Source organism: Neovison vison, chromosome 4, assembly GCF_020171115.1.
Source record: "Neovison vison isolate M4711 chromosome 4, ASM_NN_V1, whole genome shotgun sequence".
Taxonomy (NCBI): domain Eukaryota; kingdom Metazoa; phylum Chordata; class Mammalia; order Carnivora; family Mustelidae; genus Neogale; species Neogale vison.
The window spans coordinates 190,710,725-190,735,999 of NC_058094.1; the positions used below are offsets into that span (position 1 = coordinate 190,710,725).

At 42.4% G+C, this 25,275-nt stretch overlaps 1 protein-coding gene across 7 annotated transcripts in view; it reads right to left on the reverse strand.

Annotated features, from left to right (window-relative positions):
- ELMO1 (engulfment and cell motility 1) overlaps positions 1 to 25,275 on the reverse strand; it is a 526,031-nt gene that overhangs the window by 214,830 nt on the left and 285,926 nt on the right. For 6 of the 7 annotated variants that reach the window (XM_044246376.1, XM_044246377.1, XM_044246379.1 and 3 more), the window contains one exon: positions 22,296 to 22,404. In XM_044246376.1, the coding sequence (XP_044102311.1) occupies positions 22,296 to 22,404 (109 nt within the window). Of the gene's footprint in view, positions 1 to 22,295; positions 22,405 to 25,275 lie in introns of those variants that run through there. The other variant, XM_044246383.1, reaches the window with a different exon arrangement.

The following is a 25,275-nucleotide window of genomic DNA, read 5'->3' on the forward strand; positions in this document are numbered from 1 at the left end:
TATCCTACCTAAAATACATCACGGTATTATGTGCGACCCTTTTAATAAATATTAAATAAAGAAGAATCTAAAACCTTAAAAAAAATTAAATACTACCCCCTACTACCCCCACAGACTTTTGGATACTCAATAAAGAGTGCCCTCCACAAAGTGATGAAATGCCTAGAAAGGAGGCTTTTCTAAAAGGGTCTCCTCTGAATAGGGATTGGCTGCTTACAACTTGGTCTGTTACTACTGCGGATGCAAGTCAATGTATAGCTCTTCTATTTTAATATTTTTAAAACAGCCTGAATTAGCTAAGTAAAATCGTGACCCTATACATTTTCCAGATGAGAATCACCCAGTGTCATTATCTCAAGGAATATTACCAGCCCCTGTATCAAAAACACGTGCCACCTGATAGTGTTATCATTTTTTCCTATTTATCCACATAAGACTATTGTGATTCTCATATAATTAGAAGGGAATCACTCATTCTGATACACTAAATATAAACAGCCAGTGGATACATCAAAAACTGTTTAACATTTCTCATAAAATAGCCAAGAATAAGGCAACATTTTGAGCTCACAGGTTAATGATTTCTTGGTTTCTTGGTTTTATGGATCTTCTTATGACAGTTCTTAGTGTGGTAAACAGGTACTTGCTCCCATTCTGTTGAGGGGACACACACACTGAGATGACCTTTTCAGAGAAGAGTCTGGCAAAAGGTATCCACTACTTAAAGGTGGACTTGATGAGCAATTTAACTTCTAAAAATTTATTCTAAGTAAAAGACTAAAGATTAATGCAAGGTTTATTTACAAAGATAATTTATATTTGTTTATAATAGGAAAAATTGGAAAAAACTGCCAACATATAAAAATAAACATCTATTCGATAAATGATGATATATCAACACAATGGAATGATATCAGGTCAACAATGAGTATGTCCCTGAGGGATATTTAAAGGTATAGAAGGATGTTATAGATATAATGAGTGAAGAGGAAAACAGGATTCTGAACTATAGAGGCAGCATGATCTCACATTTTTTCAATATACATGTATACGCAACATACATATAATACCGATGATGTGAGGGTACAAATACAGACACAGCAGAGGACAGAAGGAAACATACCACTGTGCCTACAGCTGTCACTTCAGGGTGCAGAACAGTGAGGGGCTTTAGTTTTCTTCCTGAAACATCTTTCCCATTTTGTAAAATTTCAACAATGGGTGTGCACTGTTTCTTAAAAAGATTATTTTTAATGTATTCATTTTATAATCTTAAATATATATATACATATATGTGATATGAGGCTGGTTTCATGTGTGTTGTTGTTGTTGTTGTTGTTGTTGTTTTGGTAGAGAAATGGTAGAAAAAAATCAAGGGTAATTATCGTGTGATCATTTATTTAAAAAAAATTAAAATACTGACCCTCTCTGAAAGTTATAAATTTCAAAATAAAATATACACTATAAAATAATACTTGTCTAAACAGCGATAGAAATCAAAGGATTACCACAGAGAAAATAGCCTTATTAGCCTTTATTTTGTTTCTAGAATATAATTTAATGAGGAGCATAAAGATAATGCTACAGCTGACTTTTAGATTATCTTCAACAGATCAGTAAAGGCTCAGTGCCTGGGACAAGATATGGGACACCATAGACGCTCAGTGGATGTTTGTCTTAATAATTCTGTGAGTTGGGGTCTCTGCAGGGAGAAAGGATGAAGACAAGAATCACGTCTTCTTTGTTGTCATATTTGAGTACTGTTCTTAGAATACAGTAGGTGATAAAAAATGGCACAGTGAATTCAAATGAGTAGAGAAGGTCCCCAAAGGTTTTGTGGCCCTAAGCTGGGCCACAGAAGCTGGGTGGACATTAGACCACAAGCAGCTGCAGGAGAAAGTGCCAAGGACCTGAGGCACAGTGGAGGAGGGCTGATTTATTTAGGGAACTGCAAACGGGTTCTACCTCAACAGAATGCAAGCTGGTTATGGGAGCTGGTTTAGGGGTATGAGGTCAGAAGAGCAGACAGAGGCCAGATTTTTTTTTTTGGACAGAGATCACAAGTAGTCAGAGAGGCAGGCAGACGGGGGTGGAGGGGAGCAGGACCCTGAGATCATGACCTGAGCGGAAGGCAGGGGTTCCATCCCAGGACCCTGAGATCATGACCTGAGCGGAAGGCAGAGGCTTTAACCCACTGAGCCACCCAGGCACCCCCAGAGGCCAGATTTTTTAAAGGCCCCAAGCAATAGCAGGTTTTCCACAGTCCTGGGTTTGCACAGGAGAGAATGACCATTCCATTTTCTGGTTAGTCAGGACCTGGAAATTGCCTTCTCACGCCCCACTTATTCTCATTCACGTTCCCTCAACTGTGAGTGAAGGGGGCTCAGGAGGAATGAAGGGCGTTTATCACTGAACAAGACATTTCTGCTTGGGTTTCAGATACAGGCTTTTATATAAATGGCGGCTGCTGGCTTTCCATTTTGGAATTATTTGAAACAGAATATCCCCCTTCCGACACAACACCGAAATAAATCGGCAACACAAAAGGTGTTTTAAGGCACCAGTCATTTTTGGCACAAAGGACTGACACTGTCCTTTCATTTAAAGATGTGTCTTGTGGCTCCCCCTTATGCATCCATAGGAAATGTCAGCATACACGATTCTCATTTTCTAATCTAAAAGAAGTTCTTCTCAGAGGAACAAGCCTGAGAATTCAGGAATATCACTGAGAGCCAGAAGGAGTACCAAGAGAAAAGATGCAAGCAGGAACCATGCAGGAGATGTCTACGGATGATAATTACCCTCACTTGGATCACGACGTGGCAGGCAACTCATCCCTTAAGATAAACTCTGACAGCAGAACATGTTTGAGTCAAAAAATGTGTGATGCAGACATTAATGCAGAAACAGAGGATGCTGTATTGAGTAAGGAATTTCACAGTGAATTGACTTATGACTGGGCAGGGGACAGGCGCTTTTACATTTTCTCAGCTGTGACCAACCACACAAGACACGTCTTGTGCCGCACCCCAGTATGCAAGCAGATGAATGTAAAACTGATCTAATGAAACACTTATCTTTGCTACTTGTGAAGCACTCTAAAAATTATTTTATTCCATTTTTTAAAACACTATTCAAAATTCACTAAAGACATTTCATTACCCCTGATGAGTCACTATTTGCAATTACTTCAAGAGTAATCCATTTGCCTGACTCCTTCCAGATATATATTTTCTTCTTATTTCTTGAGATAAAATACCTACAACCACATCTCATGAACTATTCAAAGTTAGAAATCAAATGACTCAAGGTCATGACTCACAAGGAATATTCAAAAACAATACAAATTATATGCCTTAAGCATAAAGGCAGACAACCACATGGCACAGGAACTGGTACACTAAGGGGAAAAAGATCCCAGAAAAAGAAAGAGAAAAAGGTCCTAGGATTCTCTTTGTACCCTCTATGACCAATGGTGTAAGAGAGAAGCAAAATGGGTCAACAGCCAGGGGATTAGATATACTTTGGTTTTGTCTGGTTTTTCTTTGTCTTATTTTTGTTTTCTCATCATTTGTTTTCTAAAAACCCAACCTTCTAGCTAACCAAAATAGCTCAGAAAATGTCAAGGGCTGTGATTCTGATCTTTCCTCAAGGCCAAGAGCAGCAAAGAAACGTGGGCCCCACTCTCACACAAAGAGAACAAAGAGCTTAATCCCACTGGTGACAACCTAGGAACCAGAGGATTCACCTGCTGGCTTCTGACCTCCATCTGACTGATGCCACCATCCAACAGATAGCCTCCAGAGAGCAGAGGGCAAACCCTGGTGGGCCAGATTCCCAATGCCACCTCCACCAGGATGATGGTGACAGACAGTATCTGCTGAGCTCTTCCTGTGTGTTTTTTTGTAATCCAATGTAATATATGTACATTCTTGGAATGCTGTGGCGAAGACCCATCCCACTGCCTGCTGTCATCCCACATGACATTGTCCGTCCTGACTGAGAGGTTTTATTGACTACTAACTGTCCAAATTATAACCCCAGAGACAATCGGTTCAACGTTATAACAAAACTGTCTGATGTCCAGTTCAATATGGCACCATTGGCTGCCACCCATGCAACCTCTTGAAGCTTCTTACCCACGGTGATTGAAGGACAGCCTCACACAAGAATCTGGAGGGAACTGACACTAATTAAGAAGCAGATGGAGCTGGAGGGAGAAAAATGTACAAAGACAGACAAGTAATTTCCATGTAGTGTGAGATGTGCCCCGATGGGGAAAATTCAGGGGTCAAGCGCAGCCCTGTGGAAGGGTGCTGTCAGGGAGGGGGAGCTGAAGAGTGGGTCTGAGGTGGGGCCACAAATGAATGGAGGTGTTCTAGGGTGTTCTAGGGTAGGGAGCCAGTGTGTGCAAAGGTCCAGAGTAAAGAAGCAGCACATCATGGTGCGATTTCTGGAGCACGGGGGTGGTGAAAAGTTTAGACTTTGAGAGAAAACAGGAGCCCACAAAAGCCGCCTCATTTTAATAAAAAAGAGTAAACAGACCTGATTTGTGCCTTAGATAAAGCCCCGGTTGCAAGAAGGAGCAGGGATGGATGAGAGGGGCAGGTTGAGGAGGCAGGACTGAGGTGGTCAGAATTAGGGTAATGGTATTGGAGACAGGTATCTTCAGTGGTCAAAAGGTACAAACTTTCTGGGTACGTAGGGCCCAGCACAGTGACTACAGTCAACAATATTATATTGCATATTTGAAAGGAGCTAAGAGAGTAGATCAACACACAAACTTGGAACTTTGTGAAGTGCTGGACACTGACTCAACTTAATTCTGGTGATCATATCACAACAGGAATATACATCAGCTTCCCTTCCCAAATCATCACATTTGCACTGCTAAGACCAATACAGGGTAAGAGGTCGCTTACATCTCAATTACAAAAAGGAAAAGCAAAGAAAAACCTCCAGGCGCTGACTGGACAGGGCTTGGGTCCCTGACTGGCTGTGGACATCAGGCTGTGACTGAGGATGACATCAGTTCCAGGGCAAACAATTAGGTAAATGGTGACACCGGGGATCAAGAGCAGCAGCAAGTTGAGGGAAGCGAATAAGGTTTTAGTTTTTCCTTACAGCAGGACCTAGGCCTTCCCTTACATCCCCCTGCTAGGGAGGAAGTGGGATAGGATGTGAGGGAAAAGAGGAAAATATCTCCTCCCTTTGTGGGGGGGGGACCTAAAGAAATCTACTAGGGACCATGGTATCTACTAGAATACCATAATTGTATTCTGATTTTTTTTCTTTTTGGTCCTGTTCATCATTAGGAATATTAAAAGCACAGAGAAGCATCATCAGGGCTGACCTCTGTATCAGGCTGGGCAGGCGCAGTTCTGAGGGCGCGTGATACTTCGGAAGCCCATGTAATGTTTTCAGCTTACTCGCTTTTAAAATCAGAAGAGAAGCATAAATAGGATAATAATGAATATACAATAGTGAATCCAGCCTGGATGATAGTCATCTTTATAATAATGTCGTCAAAACTATTAGTTTTAATACAGTTTTAAAGAGGAAGGGGTCCATGAAGGTAAGAGTACCCAGATTTCGTGAAAGTCATAATGAGGCTGCGTATAAATAAATACCAATCGCATCGAACGCTATACATCTCTGCCGCATCTGCATCTATTAGGTCTGTGTTGACCTGCCTGCCTGTCTTCCTATACACCATCACCCCAAATCTGACCATCTCAGGTTTCTTCCTCCACCCCCCAGTTTTTCAGTAGTTCAAAAAGCTGTGTTAAACCTTGTCCTGAAATCCACTGCCTGCTAAGTGGATGCGGATGCCTTGGTCTTTCTAGGGGTAAACTGTAAAGGAATAAAAAGCTCTAAAATTTCAGACCACTTGACACGAAACTTGAACTTCCAAGAATTAATGCTGAGGAAACAATCAGATGGAATTACAAAGAGGTTCATCACAGAGCTAGTTCTACTAAAAATAGAAACGTCCCTGAATATCCTGTAATAAGAGTCTGGTCAAAATCATTATGGTTGATCCACACAATGAAATATTAAAGAGGCATTAAATAATGATGTAATATATATTTATTGCTGTAGGAAGATAGCCATAATATATTAAATGGAAAGAATAGAACATTTAAAATAACATAATTTAATCTCATTTTATGGGGGGGAAAAAAACCAACCTATCTTGGTGGTAGGAGAATGGACGATTTATTAGTTTCCCTTCTCCATATTTAAAACTATTCCAAGAATACACATATATTACATTGGATTACAAAAACACGAAAGGCATGTACTGTTTGATTCAGGATCCATTGGTCGGCATTTCATTAAGGAAGTTGTTTGAAGATGCGAACAAAGACATAGACATAGAGTCAGAGGTCTCCTTCATCATCACTTTCCCCTCTACTGAATCATTCCTGTGAGTACATAAACAAGCTGTAACTTCTACCATCATTTAAAAAAAATCTCACTTGACTGTAACTTCCCCTCCAGCTTCCACCTTATTTTTCTACTCTGCTCTAAAGCAAAACCCCTTTCAACAATCGTCTGTATCAGTACCTCTCAAATGATGAGGGGAAGGACCGGTTTGTTTCTCATTTTGAATCTGTTGTCTGGAAACAGACACTCTTAAAAAATACAATAAAACTTAATCACTAGAATAACGTTCACGCTTGAATGCCATGGCTGTGTTAAATAGCTAGAAAGGTTTCTGAGGGCTGACTCGGTGTCCCCTCCCTCGCAGCCCATCTCACGCCATGCTGAGTGTCACTCCTCCATGTTCACCGTCCTAATTCCTGTAACCTCACTTGCTGTCAACCTGTCCAGTCAGGATCTCTCCCCACTACCCCACTGAAACTGCTCCTGCTCAGGCCACTCCTGCCCTCCACTGATCATTGCTAAAATCACTGATCAATTCTCAAATCCTCATGTAGTTCCACAGTCTGCAGCAACTCCTACAGGCAATCTCTCCTTGACCTGTACTTGAACTTTCTCTTGATTTGCTTCTTCTATCCCTACAATTCCTCTCGCTGTTCCTCTTCTCTCCAACAAGCAACTTTTGGGGGATTTCATGGTTGAACCCTGGAGCCTCTTGGAGGCTGTCATCCAATCTCAGCTATAAACACTGTCTCCATGCTGATAATGCCCAAAGTTAAATCTCTGGCTCAGAATCATCCCCAGAACTCTAGTCATATATGTATATATATCCAACTACAAAATCAACATCTTCACTCCATGTCTAAAAGGCATCTCGAAATTAACATAACCCAAACAAAACTGCTGGTCTCTTGTGTTCTCCATCCATCTCAGTGACAAGTCCATGCTTCTGGCTGCCCATCCGCAACTCTTCCTTTTATTTCCCAACCAAATTCAATCTGTCAAGGAAATCCTTCTGGTTCTACCTTTAAAATATATCTGGTCTCACTGACATGAGGAATTTGAGGGAAAAAGACAGAAGATCATAGGGGAAGGGAGGGAAAAATGAAACCAGATGAAACCAGAAAGGGAGACAAACCATAAGAGACTCAGTCTCTGGAAACAAACTGAGGGTTGCTAGAGTGGAGGGGTCTGGAGGGATGTGGTGGCCGGGTGATGGACACTGGCCGGGTGATGGACACTGGGGAGGGTATGTGCTATGGTGAGTGCTGTGAATCGTGTTAAGACTTATGTATCACAGACCTGTACCCCTGAAACGGATAACACATTATATGTTAGTTAAAAAAATAAAATAAATAAAAATTTTAAAAATTAAAAATTAAAAAATATACCTGGAATCCAACCGCTTTTCAGTATCTCTACTGCCGACACCCTGGTTCTTATCGCTGTCACCGAGAGGTGACACTTGCTTACTGTCATGGAACGTATTATATTCCAACATCCACAGATCACCCAAATGATTCTTTCAAATGGTAAGTTATATAATGTCACAGGTATGCTCAAACCATCACATAGCTTTTCTTTTCACAAAGAGTAAAAGCTAAATTTGTTACAGTGGCAGAAAGTCTCCACTCTCCAGCCCTACCTTACCTCCTGCTACTCCCCACCTGATTCTCTCTGCTCCTGTCACTGGCCTCCTAGCTCTTCCCTCCCAGGGCTGGACACTCCTGCCTCAGGGCCTGTAAACTGCTATTCCCTCTTTGGGGAAAACTCTGGTCCCAATACTATCTCAGTTCCTATATTTGTGATAAACACAGTCTTTTCAGGGAGACAACGCAGTGCATCTTCCTTGTTCTGACTTTTCTGCATTGCACTTTTCACCATGCGGCATACTTCTTTCTTTATTGTCTCTTTTTTCTCCAAGTAAAATAAAGATATGCAGCTGAAGGAAAGAGAAGGCATTCTGTTTTATTTCACTGCTATGGTTCAAGTACTAAGGGGTTAAGTAGGCGCCTTTACTGGGCAAATGTTCATCCAGGTGCTCTTTGTAAAAACAAAAATTCGTAAACAATGTAGCTATTTGTTGATAAAAGACCCATACTTTCATAAGATGGGGTACTATTTATATCTGTATCCACAATATGGCAATATGCATATGGAATGAAAAACTATTAAACTATCAAAAGTTTGAATAAACTGCAAATTAGTAAATTTACTGGAAAGAAAGAGGTAACACATTTAACGCATTAAGTAAAAAGAATCAGGTGACAAAGGGCCAAAGATGGTATTAGCTCATTTTTAGAATAAAATGGAATAGGAAAAATTGTTACAGTATATGCATTAAGGTAAACTCCTAACCCAAAGCAGAAATATGTTAACCAATCAAAACAGTCAACCCATGAGGCTTTAAATGTGAGGTTTTCCTCTGGTAACATTAATGACACAGAGAAGAAGCAAGATTAGTTCTGACTTAGGCAGGCAGAGATGGGACATAAAGTGTGTGCTCTTTGGTCAGCTTCGTCTGGGCTCTGATACAAAGCAATTCCTCAAACTATTACCTAGCCAATAAAAGCCAAAGAACCATTAGAGCTGTGTTTCTCAGGGTGCGAATAGGTATGACTTGCAGAAATGTTAAACCGCCTTTGGATTTAGGCTTGTTTCTTCTTCCAAGTTTCAGGATTATTTAAACTCTCCTGTTTCCAAGTAAAAATGGGAGAGGCAGCTGCTTCAGCCAACAGCCGCGCCACACGACGGAGAGGCAAGAGCCACCAAAGCCAGCCGAGAGAATCAAGGTGGGAAACGACAGTGTGAAATCAGCTAGGCAGGGGAGAATAAAGCCAGAGGAATGTTTTTTGCCATTTCCTTGATCTGTTCTGGCAAAATTAAGGTCTAATTCTTCTCAAAGAACTCTTTGCTGGCAATAAAGTTGAGATTTCAAAGGAGAAAAAAATTCAGAGTGGGAAAAGCACATTAGACTAAATTCTACACTCAGAAGGTGAGAGCAGTCATCTCTGTATGGCAGAAAACAAGTTCTCTTGGTCCATGCTGCCAGGTTGTCTTATCACCAGGAACCCGGCCTCACAAGGTCTTTGGGCATTTCTTTCACTTTCTGGCACAGAATCCAATTCCAACCTAGGTTATACACATCTCTCAAGAACTGAGGATGGCCAAGTTTTAGTCAACTTATTTAGTGGTTAGAGTCCCTATACTGGGTATATTAAGAAGGACTTAGCTCAACCCAGCAGCATTGGAGCTGGTGGCTACCGGGGCAGTAATGGTTTTATGCCCCAGGAGACTAAGGGACAACACAGGAGACTAGGATGATCTACAGCTGGTCCGAATGGAGCCGGATCTAGAACCTGTGACCTCTAATGCCCGATCTAGTACTTTCAGCACCCCATCAAGATAGCCATTTAACCACGATCCAAATTACCATGAAGGAAGTTCAACAGAGATGCCCAAATGTAGGAGAGAAGAGCCAGCTGCCTAGGAATGAACTGGCAAGTTTATTAAGTATACTGATTTCTGGGTTCCACGGCAGGAATTTCTATTTCCCAGAAGCTCCCCCAAACCAATCTGATGCACAGCCACATTCAGAAATCACCGGCCCAGGTTATACAAGATAGAAGAGCAAAGAAACAAGCAGATATCTATTTAAAAAAAATAATGCAAGTCATTCTCCTGATTCTATGAAAAAAAAAAAAACACAACATGAAATATGCAATTATAAGGCTCAAAATAGCTTCTTCAGGAAAAAAAAATGATTCACACTTCTAAAGATGCTCAGGCCACAGCTGCAATCTGTTCTTGTGGCCAAACCCTTGGAGAGCCAAATTAAGGGAAGCCACGTTGGGCTCGAATGCTGGGATCCAAAGATAGAGGCAGGGGGATGACCACCCTCCTGGGCAGCACATAGGCAGCTGGGACCGACCTAAAAGAGGTGACAGCTGACTTTCGAGCCCGCGGCAGCCAGCCTGGGAAACCAGGCTCCCTTCAGGTCCAAGCTGATGGGTGCCCCTGCTTGGGCAAGAGGCGTCCCTGAAGGAGCAGTTCTCTGGCTTCTTTGCACCCACACTCTGGACTGGTTAAAGTCTGCCCCATCTCCCAGATCTAGGGGGTGGGTAAGAGACAAGAAGCAAGTCGAGAGCTGTCTGGAATACAATAAATTAGGAAGTCACACAGCTGTGTGTTCTGAAACACAAGATTGAAAATAGATCATTTTTTCCTCTTTGGGGAACATACTGTAGTGTTGATATTTTCTGATTCAAATTTGGACTCAGTAGGCCTTCTCACTAAATTATCCTGAGGAGGAAGAGAAGGGGGAGGACTGAGGAGGCACCCTTTTGTAGAACTCATTCTCACTTTATTAAGGGGAAAAAAATGCTGCTTGAGAGGTTTTGGGGTAACACAAAAAGTTCATAAAAAATTGAGTGTGATCTGAAAAATATTATTGGAACTGACCCTTAAGCAAATATAAAGCTACTGTATTCACGCAATAAATACTTACTAAGTGCACACTGTACGTAAGGCACTGGGCTACAGCGTAGGATGGAAGATGAATTCCCTCTCAGTCTCCTGCTCAAGGAGCCTACAGTCTGTGAGGAAGACGAGATATTTTAAAAAATGAAAGCAGTGGTTTACAGCATTGCTCAAGAGGGAAGAGTAAAGAGCACAAGCAAATCCCACAACAGCTAACTATATCTAACTGCCCGTGTGACCTTGGTCTGTAAATGGAGATGCTGAAAGGGTTAACAGAGTATTGCCTCAGAGAATCGCCAGCCCTGTAGAAAGCATTTAATAAGTGGCAATGTTCATTGTCATTTTTAAAAATAAATTTTTTCCACTGAACTTTAAATCAGCAAGTGTTTTGGTTGTAGTTTTTTATGAGAGAGAGAGAGAGAGAGAGAGCGTTCCCCAGGAGTGGGGGGAGGGGCAGAAGGAGAGGGAGAGAGAGAATCTCAAGCAGGCTCCAGGCTCAGTGCCAATGGCAAGGCTTGATCTCACCAACCTGAGAGTATGGCCTGAGCTGAAATCAAGAGTCGGATGCTTAATGGGCTGAGTGATCCAGGCGCCCCATAAATCAGCAAGTGGTGTCTGATTGAAATTAAAGTGCCCAGGGCCGGGAGATGCCACTAGCATCTACCTCCTAATCTACTCCAACCACCAGGAAAATCTCTCCATCCAGAGGCCTGGGGTGAAGGATGAAAGGCTGTACAAGGCATCCTAGAGCGTTCTATTCTCTGCTGCTCCCCCAACCACTGGGGACTTCCCCAGGGGTGGGGTTTGGGGGGCCCATCTGTGGGAAGTAAGTTAAAGACCAAAGCTGAGAACATGTTTCTGGGGTTTGTGCTTGTTTGTGTTTTGTTTTGTTTTGATTTTCAAAACCTAACAGGATGCATTTTTACCACTATTTCAGTGCGGTCTGGCATCCGGACTGTGGTTCTTTTCATTCCTCTCTCTCCGTGGTCTACTTTACTTTGCCCTCGATTTGAATCTTTCGGCATTCCGCTTCTACTTTCTAATTTGATGCTGCCTTTCCAAATTAATGTCCTACCGCTATGGCAACCTAGGACCTTGAAGCTCATGGCCTGGCACATCACAATGCTACAATAAATGCTGGGGAGGCTGAGTAAAGCACCACTTCGGGAAAAAAGGCTGTGGGTCCAAACCCAGGGTACAGAACTAGGGAAAGATGGTTTTACATTTTACACTTTTTGGAGTGAGACTACTCACTTTAATACTAGAATGATGTAGCAGATGAGAAGTGAAAGTACCATTCATGCAAATGACCTCTTTCATCTACTGGGATCCTGTTCCTTTCATGTCTTTTTTTTATATATATATATAATGTTTGAACTTCTATAAGAAGCTGAATATCCGGAAATCCATAGTTCCTCATGCATACAACCATGGATTTTAGGTCAGCCATACCCACAGTGCTGTAGAAGAACAGAAGGCAAGGCGGGCACGAATTTCACCAGCACAAACCCCCCGACCTGCACTGGGTGCTGTCAGGTCGTAGCAAGTCCCTCTCAGGCTTCCCGTGGTGAGTATTCTAAGCCAGGTTCTCGGCACTGCTCCGTGATGGTGCCTCCCCTTGTAGCAGCCGAAACCTTCCCCCCCACAGCTCTCCTGGGAAGCCTCTTGCTAGGCAGGGCTCTTGGCACCTTTTCCTCTGACAGAACACCGGCCAGAGCTGGATCCAATTTAAAACCATTTTATTTCTTTCCTTATTTTTCTTCAGATGATATCTAATTTTTTCCAGTCATAAAAAGTTTTCATATTTTAATAATACATGTGACTATGCATCTGTGTGTGCATGGGTGTGTCTGGGTGTAGAAAGAAAGAGTGATAAAGCAAATATGGACAATATTAACACGATGGGTAAACCTGGGTGAAAGGTACATATGAATGTGTGCTTTGGGCTTTCTTGCAAAAAAAATGTTTTTTAAAAAGGGAATATATTCTTAGGTCCATGCACTTTTCAGTGTTCTCCTTATAAGTCCTTCCTTACCAACTGCCCCCCCTTATTCTTCCAAACGAACCCCACAATCCCTCTGTGGAGTTTCCATCTCAGTGTCTGTTGGTAGTCTGGGATGATACCTGGGCCAGTGTGCTGATTTGGAGGAACGCACGTCTTTACTCCACTATTAATGTTTTCCTTCCAGGAAGACAACATTCACTCTTTATTTAAAACTTGTGTATCTTCGTGAAGCCTTGCGGATTTCTTCCCATCGAAATCTTAGATGTTTTCCATTAGGATTCATCTGAAGCTGTACATTTATCTGGACACTAAAAAGAATCTTTTCTTCCATTTTATAATTAACTAAATATTGCTGACATGCGGAACGGCAAACAGCTTTCTGTCACCCACTGTGTAGCTACTCTTCTAAACTATATGAATTCTAACAGCTTTTCTTTCGCTCCTTCAGGAATTTCTAGAGAGATAGTTTTATTGTCTATAATCTAAAATATCTTGTTTCTATCAGTGAACTATACCTCTATTTGTTGCTCTCTTCCAGATCAAGGAGAAATAAACATTGGTGAGTATTAGCATTCGACAGCACCCAACTTTTAGTTCCAGCATTTAATGGGAAAACTGTTTCGCTATCACCATTTTAAATATAGTGTTGGCTGCATTACAGAAGCTTTAAAAAAATAATGTTAGGAACATGTCTATTCCATCATCGTTAACAAATATTAAGTGCTATCAAATACTATTTTAGTCTTAACAGAAACTAGCATTTGGATTTACACGTTGAGCTTCCTCATGTGAGATGTGCACTCATCTGTCGTTCATTACTGAGCCCCTCTTGCTTCCCTGGGACAAATCTTTGAGCCAAATTCAAGTCTACCACTAGTAAATATGAAGGCCTTTAAAACATGCACTTTGGGGGCACCTGGGTAGCTCAGTGGGTTAAAGCCTCTGCCTTCGGCTTAGGTCATGATCCCAGAGTCCTGGGATGGAGCCCTGCATCCAGCTCTCTGCTCAGCAGGGAATCTACTTCCCGCCCCCCTCTCTCTGCCTGCCTCTCTGCCTACTTGTGATCTCTGTCTATCAAATAAATAAATAAATAAAATGCACTTTGCAAACCTTCATAATCCATTTCAGTTATAATTTTTATTTGCCTTTGTTTTCACCACTTATTTATCTTAAAATTATCTCTATACTTTACAATAAATCACCTCAACTTTGAGGGAAACAGGACCAGGAATTAAAGGAAAAAAAAGTATTCTACAACAGGAGGAAGTATAATAAAAGAGGCAGAGATAAAGTGCTATAGGAATTCTGAGAAGGACGTCCTCCTCAGCAGGAACTCAGAAGAGGAATCAGAATGGTCATGTGATGTTTGAGATGAAGCTGGTGGAAAAGTAATTCTACACGGTGGGAGGGAAGACAAGTGGGCATCTGTGTTTTTTCAACAGGTCCATATCTGTCTCTTCATGAGGTTCAGCAAACCTACCAGGCTCACCTCTCCATCTAGAACATCAGAGACAGGCTCATCTGTCAATCTGGAACCTCAAAGACTAAAGAAATGGATGCTGGCTGCTCTCAGCTACATGTCTTCTTGGAAACGAGGTAACAAGGAGCAAGTGCTAAAAACTGCCTGTGATAAATATGAATTGTTTTCATCCACTTGTAAAAGAGATGTGCTTGAGATATTCTTTTAAACGGCTAAGCTTAATTTCTCTCAGCAATTACTTTCTATGGCAATAAGGATTACCTCATGATTTCGGAAGGATCAACAAGTACTATCTTCTGAAACACCAGCCAATCACCACAGAACTTCAAATTCTTAAGTCACGGAGCTGACTTTGCGACAGGAAGAGATCATCTTGGGGTCTCTAAATCTGTGCGAATTTTGGTTGTTATCTCCTTCACAAATAGGGCATTTTACAGGTAACAAAACACTTTAACCTATATTTCTTCGTCTAATTCTGAGATGAGAATGATCATGATGGTGCCTGTGGTGATGGGGAGGGTGAGGACGATATCCCCAGGTTACAAATGGGAGACTAAGGAGCAAGATGGTGAACTGTCTGGACAAAAGCCCTTACTTGTCTCAGCTGTGCCAGTTATCAACTGCTTCTGATTCTGAACGCAAGAACTGTACATTAGGTCCTCCCGTCTTGTGACACTATTACGAATCCTGATAACAGTTCTATAATGATCATAAATACTACACTCAATGGACTTTTATACTCTCTCCTTTGACATTTTTAATTTGGGCCCAAAGTGGATACAACTTTCTCAATATAGGCTCAGACCACGAACATTTTTTTAAATTAATTGATTAATTATTAAATAATTAATTAAGTTTGCTTTTATGTTAAACTTAACATTGAAGTAAGATATGAAAATAGACATCAAAAACGAAGATTCAAGACTGAGACAAGATCTGACAGGCTTCAACTTTCCATGGAGCATGGGTATAAGCTGTTATTAAAGGGGGGGTGGGGAGGGCCCTAAAAAGGCTTAATTGTTCAATCTCCTTTTCTTGAGTTTTCTGAAGCCAGAATGTTCTAAGAGTGAAAGTGATGGATGGTACTTCTCAAAGTACGAGAACACCAATGTCCCAGAGTTAAGTGTCTATGCTAATTGCTGCTCTACTCCAAAGAGTTCTTTCAGATTGCTCGTCTGTGTTATTTTTACTTGCTAAAGCAGAGGTGTCTGGGTGATGAATTATACAAGGTGCTTCACTCAGCACTACTGGTGTGTTATAATAAATATCGCCACTGAAAGACAAAGTAGGGAAATGCTGAGTATTTTCATAGCGTGTGATGTAGATTTTATTCTTGTTTTTTCAAAACAAGGAAGTAGCTCTTGAGTTTTAATCTAATTATATATGGTCAAATTGGTGAAGATGGCAAAATTGTTTCTGGGAAATATGAAAACTTTAATCACAAATGTATGTCGATTCTGCCCTTCAAAATACACTTGAGAATAAGCCACATACAAAAGCATAATTGAGGGAGTGAAAAATAGACATTGGCTAAAAGGAAAGTAAGGTAGGGGAGCCCGAGCATCTTAGTGATGAGAAATGAAATACATTATAATCAAAACTCAATTACCATTTTTCTGCAACCTCTGATATTGCTACATTAAAAAAAAATACTAATGTAGTCCCCAATTCCCAGTAAAGGCAAAATGACAGAGGGCTGTAATCGGACTTCAATTTGCTATAGTTTTCTACTGCAGTAGGGAAATGCAGAAGAGAGTTTTCCAAGTAGAGGAAAAGAATTAAGGGCTTCAAGTAGTTATTTTCCCCATCTGAACAAAATCTCAATTTTCTTTAGCTACCTATCATCCTGTGGTCGTATACTCAAGGAAGGCTGCTTCAGAGCATCTGGGTGGCTCAGTTGGTGAAGGCTGTGCCTTCAGCTCAGGTCATGATCTTGGGGTCCCAGGTTGGAGCCCTGCATTGGGCTCCCTTCTCAGGGGGAGTCTGCTTCTCCTTCTCACTCTGCTCCTCCCCCTGCTCATGTTCTCTCACTTGCTTGCTCTCTCTCTCTCAAATAAACAAATAACATCTTTAAAAAAAAAAAAAAAAAAGGAATTTGATTTCATGCCCAGTCTAAGGAATAGCTGATGTTGGTCCTATTCCCCTTACCAAAGACTCAGTTAGGCATAGGCACAAGCCATGGTGTTTGCCAATGAGACATTAGAGAAAGTTTGCTGAAGGACTTTTGGAAACTTTTCTAGACATCTAAAAGAGACTCACTAGAATATACAGCTTCTTGTTCCTCTGGACCATATGATGATGGCCACCATATTTCTATCTGCCTGAGGACAAATTTTGTACATAAAGGATGGCAGAACCAAAAGGTAGAAAGAACTTGGGTCCTTGATGATATTCCTGAACAGTTAAATTAATCAACTCTAGGACTTACTCAATTCTGCAGTTATGATATTCAATAAAGCTTCTTCCTACATAGGCCATTTTGAGTTGGGATTTCTATAACTTGCAGCTGAAAGCTTCCTAACTGCTATCCTGGCTGGGCTGGGGCTAGAGTGAGGTCAGCTTGTTTCTGGTCCTGGTCCCATACATTATCACACTCACAAGTTCTTGTCATAACCAGAAGACATAATCTAATTCTAGAATTTTATGCCTAGGACTAGGGCATTTCTTATTAAAAATCTTCCTATTGATTCCCATTGCTTGTAAAGTCCAAACTCCTCTGCGTGGCAAATCTTTATGATTTAACTCTTGCTTTTTCTGTCAGCATCCCTTTCATTTGTTTGCTCCCTTGAGCCATCTGCTTTAGCCACATGGAACAAGAATTCTCTGAACCTCCAAGTCTTTTTATTTACACCTCACTGCCTGGAATTTTTAACAGCGGCTGCCTACCATACACATATCTGTGCTTACCTGGTTATTCTTTCCATCTCTTGAGTATCTCCTTTTCTGTGTCACACCTCCCAAGACTCTCCTTTCTTTAGTCTGTCCAACTTCCCATGAGCAGAAAGAACCAACCACTGCCTTTTAGTGACGCTAATGTAACTTAAACATAATGTTCCAAATGACAATGCATTTTCTCATTATTTGTTTATGTGAAGGACTCTCCAGTCAGCATGTAGGCTGCTTGAGGACAGAGTGTATGTTCTAAGTCCACATCACCAGAGATTAGATCCTGAGTCATAGAGAACAGCCCTGTAGATACTGAATGAACAGGAGACAAAAAGAAATACCCTAGCTCCACTTGATATTGGAAGATAACTGCCTGAGGTAACAGCCAAAAGATAAGTAATTAACTTATTGTGTCAGAAATCAAGTTTTCCTCTTATCCTTCAACAACTTATTATGGATTTAGGGACAGGGCTGTAAGAACCCAAACAATGGTCACCACTTTTTAGCCCTAGTTAAGAGCCAGGGATCGGCCTATACTTCACACTATAGTGAGTATCTTTGCATTTGTCTGTGATACACCTCCCGTCTTCTGCCAGTGCACCACCTCCCACCTCCCAACACCCTGACCCACCGCACACCCCCCCAATACACCTCTTCTTCTGAAGTCTCACTCTTCACTCCACTTCAATCCTGTTCTTCTAACTGGGGTTTCCAATTGCACTACCCACGCCACGGGGAGATCTGTGACCACACCCAGGTCCAGAAGGATTCTTCTTCGTGATCTTTCTTTTTTTTTCTTTTCCAATTTATTTATTTTCAGAAAAACAGTATTCGTTGTTTTTTCACCACACCCAGTGCTCCATGCAAGCTGTGCCCTCTATAATACCTACCACCTGGTACCCCAACCTCCCACCCCCCCGCCACTTCAAACCCCTCAGACTGTGATCTTTAAAATTGAAACTAAGGGAAAACAAGCGCCTTGCTCTCAAAAGTGCCTCATGGACGAAGCAGATTACAAGGAATCATTTTAGTCAGAATGGAAAGAGTGAAGAGACGAGCGTCACTGTTCCAGATCCTGGTTCTAGCTGTTACTTAAGTCAGAACGTTCTCCTGCCATCACTGAAGCCGCGGTCCACTTGTGGAAAGCAAAATGCTATCACTTGCAAAGAAACCATCTATCCTGCAATAGAAGCAGGGCCCATTATCTCACTGAACCCTCCCGACAAATATGTGCAACAGGGATTATCTTTATTTTAGAGATAAGGAACCAGAAGCTCAGAACAGACCGGAAACATGTTCAAGGCATCCAATTAGGTAGTTGATCTGTGATTCAAAGACGGGTCATTCGGGGGCCAACATGCAACCACCCCGCTTTTCTGCTTCTTTCTGCACTATTCTTTGGGCTTCCTGAACACTGGTTTGAGCTCAGTGACCCCAGACAACATCCAGTAAGTGTAAGTCTTCTCTTCATTAATAAACATAGATGTTATTGATCTTGATTAACTCCCGGGGGTGTAACAGGTTTCAATTAAATAACCTTGATAAAGCGCTCTAAGCATATAAATTATCAGATGCTGTTTTTTATGCCACACTAGGAAACATTGGCCTCTTGCAGTGTTAATAATTGGGAAGCAGAAATTGAGTTATTTTTAAGAAGTAGTCTTAAAAACACTGTGCATAAATACTTGGTATCAGTAATCTAATTGAATGTTAATATGCTTGCTTTGGACACCAAAAGATAACCGGTATTTCAGAAGTGGGTTTCCTCAAAAGACTATAAGTTAAAGCAAAAGACAAAGCATTTGTAGAAAATTGAATCTTTCTACTTTTGTATATGTCCTTTTGCTCAGTTAGATTTTTAATTGGTATTTCTTTGATCTCCACACTTGCTTATAGATCTAGCACAACTGTGATCTCAGGGGTCAATTATTGACATGAATCTGAGAAGAACCATGAACTTAGAAGCAGAAAAACAGACACAGTTAAACCAAAGGAAGATGGATTTGTATGTGAAACCAATTTTCCTCAGAAGAAAAACAGATACTTCCCTCAACATCAGGGTACATTCAGATTTGTTTTCCATATTAGTAACTTATTTAATATGGCAGTGGGCAAAAGGCAATCCATTAAAAAGCAATTTTCCTCTTACCACAGGGTGTTTTATCATTCGATGTCTAGCACTCAATCAGAATGTAGCAATCCTTTAATATTTTATGAGCAGAGAACAACTCATTTGGGCATGTAGACTCTAGAAACGTGGAGTCCTCTATAATCCTTGCAAAATGTCCAGAATGACCTTTGCAGTGCAAGCAATAGGCCAACCTGAAAACTCAAACTATCAAAACACTGGAAAAATTATGCCTTAGAATAGATAATGGGCATTTAAAATAAATACGCAATCACTTATATCTAAAAGTGGAAGATATTAGTCCCAAATCATTCTTACACTTTCTCAATTGCAAGCTTACTGGGGACAGGAACCGTATCTGATTGACCTTTGTATCTGCAATGCCCATCATTATCTCTGGCACACTGTAAGTAATCAATAGATTTTTATTAAATAGATGAATACATACATCTGTCATCTTGGACAAAGGGAGCTTGCCATGAGTATGCCAGGCCCTAGGTGACCAAGGCCAACCTCACTGCAGAGATGGGCCTGACCAGGTACTAAATGATCTGCAGCAGAAGGCTGGAACCTTCTCTGAAGCAGAAGGTGAGATATGGAATAATATACAGTGCAAGCACAGCATATGGGGTACCCTCAGAGATCCCTAAAGTATTCCCACTCTTCATCTCAGCCCCTGGGAATGAGGTTCTGTCCTGTTCCTGGTTTCATACCAGGTTCTCAACAGTCTGGAAGGATTGCTCCGCACCTGCCAGGGGTCATTCCTTATTCTGCACCCACCTTCCCTCCTGCGAAGCACAGAGCTGCCACTCACCCGAGCAACACTGTCTGCTCAGACTCCTGTCACCACAGTCTCCCCATTCCCCTGCCCACCAAATAGGGTCCCCTGACATGGATGAGAGTCTGAATCAGATCCACATTTGTCTTGCCCACACACAGCCTAGAACTTGGCCCTCTTTTCTGAGTTAGTCTCCCTAGGCTGAATATGATCTGTTCCCTGGGTCCTTATCTGTGACCAAGCCAAAATGAACACAGGTCCTCCAATCATCACCCCAAATACTACCAATCTACCTCTGGGGGAAATGTGGAGGTGAAGGAGCATGGCGAAGTCTGTGAGTACATTAGCCAAGGAAACGAAGGTCCTATGTGGCAGAGAGAGAACCGAGCTGCCCATTAGTCCCAGCATCCTCCCTCGGCTCCTCCATCTCTGTTCTGCGTTAACCTGTAGCATGCTAGATACATGTCAGCTGGGCAAAGGAAAAGAGCAGAGGCTGGGTATAATAGTGAAGCATGAAAGAATCCACCTCCTGCTGCCATCAAGATGAAAACTGATAGCCCAAAGCAGGCCACAGGGAAGGGGGCAACATGGGGAAAAACAAAACAAAACAAAACAAAAACAAAAACAACAACAACAACAAAAAACCAAAGACAGGACAAGCCCCAGCCAGGTAGAGCATGACCGCTGACCAGCTTCTGAAAACCTCAGGTACTCTTGTAATGCTTCTCAGCAAGTGACTTCTTGTAGCTCCCCCATAAAATCAACCCAAACACAAAACAGTCAGAGTAATCAGACTGAGGAATTCGGTAGGATCTGCCAAATTCAGGACTTTAATCCTTCAACCGAATAAACAGTAAGCTCGGCGGCAGGCATAAATCTCAACAAGTGAGTCTGATGGAGAGCAGGAGGGGAGCAGGGTCAAGGATCCAGGTAAACAGAGACGTTAACCTCGGTGATCCCTGAAACAGAAAGGACTGACACAGACCTGTCTCAGATCAGGCTGCTACTCTTTCCATGCCAAAATGCCCTAATTTGGGCTCCCAAGGAATGAACCTCCGTGGCAGTACCATGTCGGCTTATCTTCTTCTCCCCATCCACCCGCCCTGCAGGAGGGTAACAGTTGGCTGTGCTTGGACCAACAGACTCAAATTCTCAGCGTTTCCTTACTGCGTTCTCCATTTCCTTGTTTACCTGAGCAGCACCTGGAGTCAGCTCTTACGATGCAGGTGAAGCACGACCCCCTTTCCAATAATCATCGGATTCCTTTCCATTTATCATTTCAGACCATTATTTTAAGCCCTCAAGCAGGTAACTGAATATCTATGCCTTCACCACATTACCATACACCCAACATCTCTCACCCAATGACTTTCTCTGGCGCCCAAGTGATTAAGCCTACAAGGGAAGATGTGTACATGCGTCAGCTTTGGAGATGTTGGAGGGGAGGGAAGTCAGCCAGTTTAAGGAGGTTTGGTGCCGACAATGACTGCAGGCCAGGTTAAATCTGATGCATCCTAACAGGTTCAACCCAAATTATACCAATGAACGAAAGGCAGGAATATCATTATGCCCTCTTTTTTCAGGGGGTCCCCTCCTAAATTTTGTAATAAAAGAAACAGAGCAATAAGCTTATCTTTGACCACATTTATCATGATCAACTACCCATTTTCTTCTATAATTCCTTCTTGCTTAGAGAAAGCATTCTAAACAAGGGAGATCCTGGGAACAAGAGAATCTTATTAAGGTATTCAATTTCTCTTTATAGAAAAAAACAGTTTCAAAAGAAAGAAGAGAAAATGATCCTCTGATACGTTAAAAAACTGGAATTTTTAAAAAGCAGCCATAGATCTCTTTCCTTAACAGATTACTAAGCACAGGACTGTTTTAACATATTCTCATGTTTACAATATCGGAAATTTAGTCCTATTACCTGCCAATTTCCCCATTCTTGTAGATTTTAAGAATGGTTATTCCCAGAACAGACAAGCAGAAATATACACACGGAAACCTGAGCCAAAGAATGCTGGGTCCACAGGGATGCCCAGGCATAGCTCACCAGCCCCTCGGAATTCTTCGTGTAGGTCCAGGCACAGCCCCGGAAGTGGGGTGCCTGCCAAGCCCCAGGCCCACGCGGGAACCAGGTGTCACTTACGCAGCTCGCCCACTTTGAGGATCTCGCACAGCATCTTGGTCAGCTCTATACTACTGCGGCCGAACGGACACTCGTGCTTGTCTTCCCGGCTACTGTTCTCAAGCACAATCTGCAAGAGGAAAGAACCAACAGGTCGGAAAGGGCAATCAGTTTGTCAGAAATGTTGACTCCGTGGTAACAGAGACACAGAGCCCACGTCAGATTACCAGACTAAGGCTTGGGGCCCAAACAAAATTATACTCCACTCATATTCTCAGTATACAGCGCCTAAAACTCTCACATTTTCCAAATCTCCTAAAACTTCCCACCCTCTAAGAGGATATTTGGCTCGTTGGTTTACACTGACACAGAAGTGCCTATGGATGGAGAATTTTTCAAAACAGGACTAGAAAGACCATTTACGGAAGTGGTAAGACTGCTCTCTTTCCCCCGGTCACAACTTCCCTATCCTGGGGGGTAGCAGCTCTTCTGTGCCCTCAACTCCCACATTTTTTGTCACGGATCTCCCACATTTTTTGTCACATATCTCCCACAGAGTTTCTATGCTCTTACGAGATCTCACCCCTGTCATTAGTTTGAAACTTTTGTTTGTCTGAAAAAGAGAGTGAGAGAGAAAGACAGAGTGAGTGAGTGGGGGTGTGAGGGGCAGAGGGAGGAAGGATCTTAAGCAGGCTCCACGCCCAGCTCAGAGCCCAACACAGGGCTCACTATCACCACCCCGAGATCATGATCTGAGCCAAAATCAAGAGTCGGACACTTAAGTGACTGAGCCACCCAAGGGCCCCAACCCCCCCAATGTTAACTAACTGGAGCATGCCTAAGGGACATGTGACACAAAGAGAACCAATCAGAGTTCCTCCCTGAGACTTATCCTACAAAAAGGGAAAATAAAATGGTCCATTTGTGCTGACAGTACCCAAGAGCTATGAGTGCAGGAGCTATCTGAATGCAAGCCCGCAATTTAAAAAAAAAAAAAAAAATTCTTAAGCAAGCCCACACGCAAAGGAAAGCAGAGAGGAGAGGCAGCGGGAGCCTTGGCAGCATTTGAGGGGCGGGTTCCACTTGTTCCTAGAGCAAAGATCTTACTTGCTCAACCCTTCCCCTTGAAAACTGTTCGGCTGGTCTGATAACTTCTCCTCTACCCTTAAGATAGTTTAATATTTTCCCACCACAAGTAAGGGAGCCATTGTACACCTGGATTAAACAAAAGTAAAACAATAAAACTCTGTTTTAAAGACACTGAACTTCAAAATCAGATGGCGACAAAAGGAAAAACCAGCTTCCACTGAGGAAGACAGATGAAACCATAAATAATTACAGTTTATTACAAGTCCTGTGAAAAAGAAATTTAACTCACTCAGGTGCTAAAGGGCAAGGGGGAAGGCCTGAGGAGGAGAGTTTTGATAACCAAGTGACTGCTGGAAATTGAGGATGCAAAAGAGAGTGCCACGTCAAAGTCCAGGAGGAAGAAGGTTCCAGGTGTAGGGATCAAGGGCAGTGCCCCTGAGCTGAGTAGGACGTATGAGGGACAGGCCAGCACACGGCCCAGTCTATAAAGCAGAGGAGCCTGGGGTGATGCAGGGCAGCACTTGGGGTTCCAAGACCCTGAAGGGGAGAGCAGAGGTGAGCCAGAGCCCCTGCCCCAGGACTGTGTGGGTTATCATTCTAAGACCTTGAGACACTAGCCATGAGGTTTAGGCAGGCAAGTGACATGAGTAACACAGCCTGGTTTGTTTTGAAAAGATCTGTGAGTACAGAGAACAGAGAACAGAGAACAGGGAAGAAGAAAGAAAGGAGGGCCTGGGCAGCATCCCTGGCAGAGATAAGGGTGGCTCAGAGTGGGCCTCCCTGGGGCACTTTGCGTGTGGTCACAGAAAGGTAAGACAGAGAGGCAGACAAGGAATGATGAGGACAAGGAAGGGAAGGCTCTTAGAAAAGTGAGAGAAAAGAAAGAATACTTGGAAGGAGAGAAGAAAAGGGGGAAGAAGGAAAACTACACGAAAGTGCTATCTTACTGATATGGACAGGGTTCCCAGCAGCATGGTGGTGTGAGGGAGCTGAATGGCATCTGCACTGTGTAAAACCAAAGGAGGGGGATTCTAACAAAAATGGGCTCCAACCATTTCCTGCCCAAACAGTGTAACACACATATATACATATGTTACTATATGCACTCCCAGTACCCCAGGAACACATTAACTGTTCGGGGCTATTTCTGCCAGCACTGCATTAACACCAAGGTACAATCACAACACAGTTTGCTCATTCAATCTCCTCTTCCACTTCCCCCATGAGCAGTTTTCACAGCCGTCCCCGTTACCACTTTACCCCTTTATTGTGGTCCAAGAAGTTGATGAACCATCCCATTTTGTAAGACTTTTCAACCGTGTGGAACATATGCTCACATAAATAATTATGTCTTGAATATCATCAGGAACATAACATTATTGTCCTTGGAATTTACGATAAAAAAATTCTTCCTTGCGGTCTTTTTACGGAACACATGTTATGAGTGGATCGGTTTTTTCTCTGAGAAAGCTGAATGTAAACTCCAACTAAATCCCTTCTCCAATCGAGCAAGGAAGGACCAGTGCTAGAGGCTTTGAAAGGCTTGTTTCCTCTTCACTGTCTCTTCTGGGCAAGCTGCCTGGGCACAAAGACTCATGAGGTTGAGCCTGAATCACCCTCTTCCTTCTAGGGGAATTCTTCCTAGTTCTAACCAGGAATTCCAGTTCAGGAAAGCAGGAGGGGAAAACAACTCCATTCCCATCAATCAGGGAATCTTTCCCTTTTAAAAATGTTGTATCTGGGGCGCCTGGGTGGCTCAGTGGGTTGGGCCACTGCCTTCGGCTCAGGTCATGATCTCAGGGTCCAGGGATCGAGTCCCGCATCGGGCTCTCTGATCAGCAGGGAGCCTGCTTCCTCCTCTCTCTCTCTGCCTGCCTCTCTGCCTACTTGTGATCTCTGTCAGATAAATAAA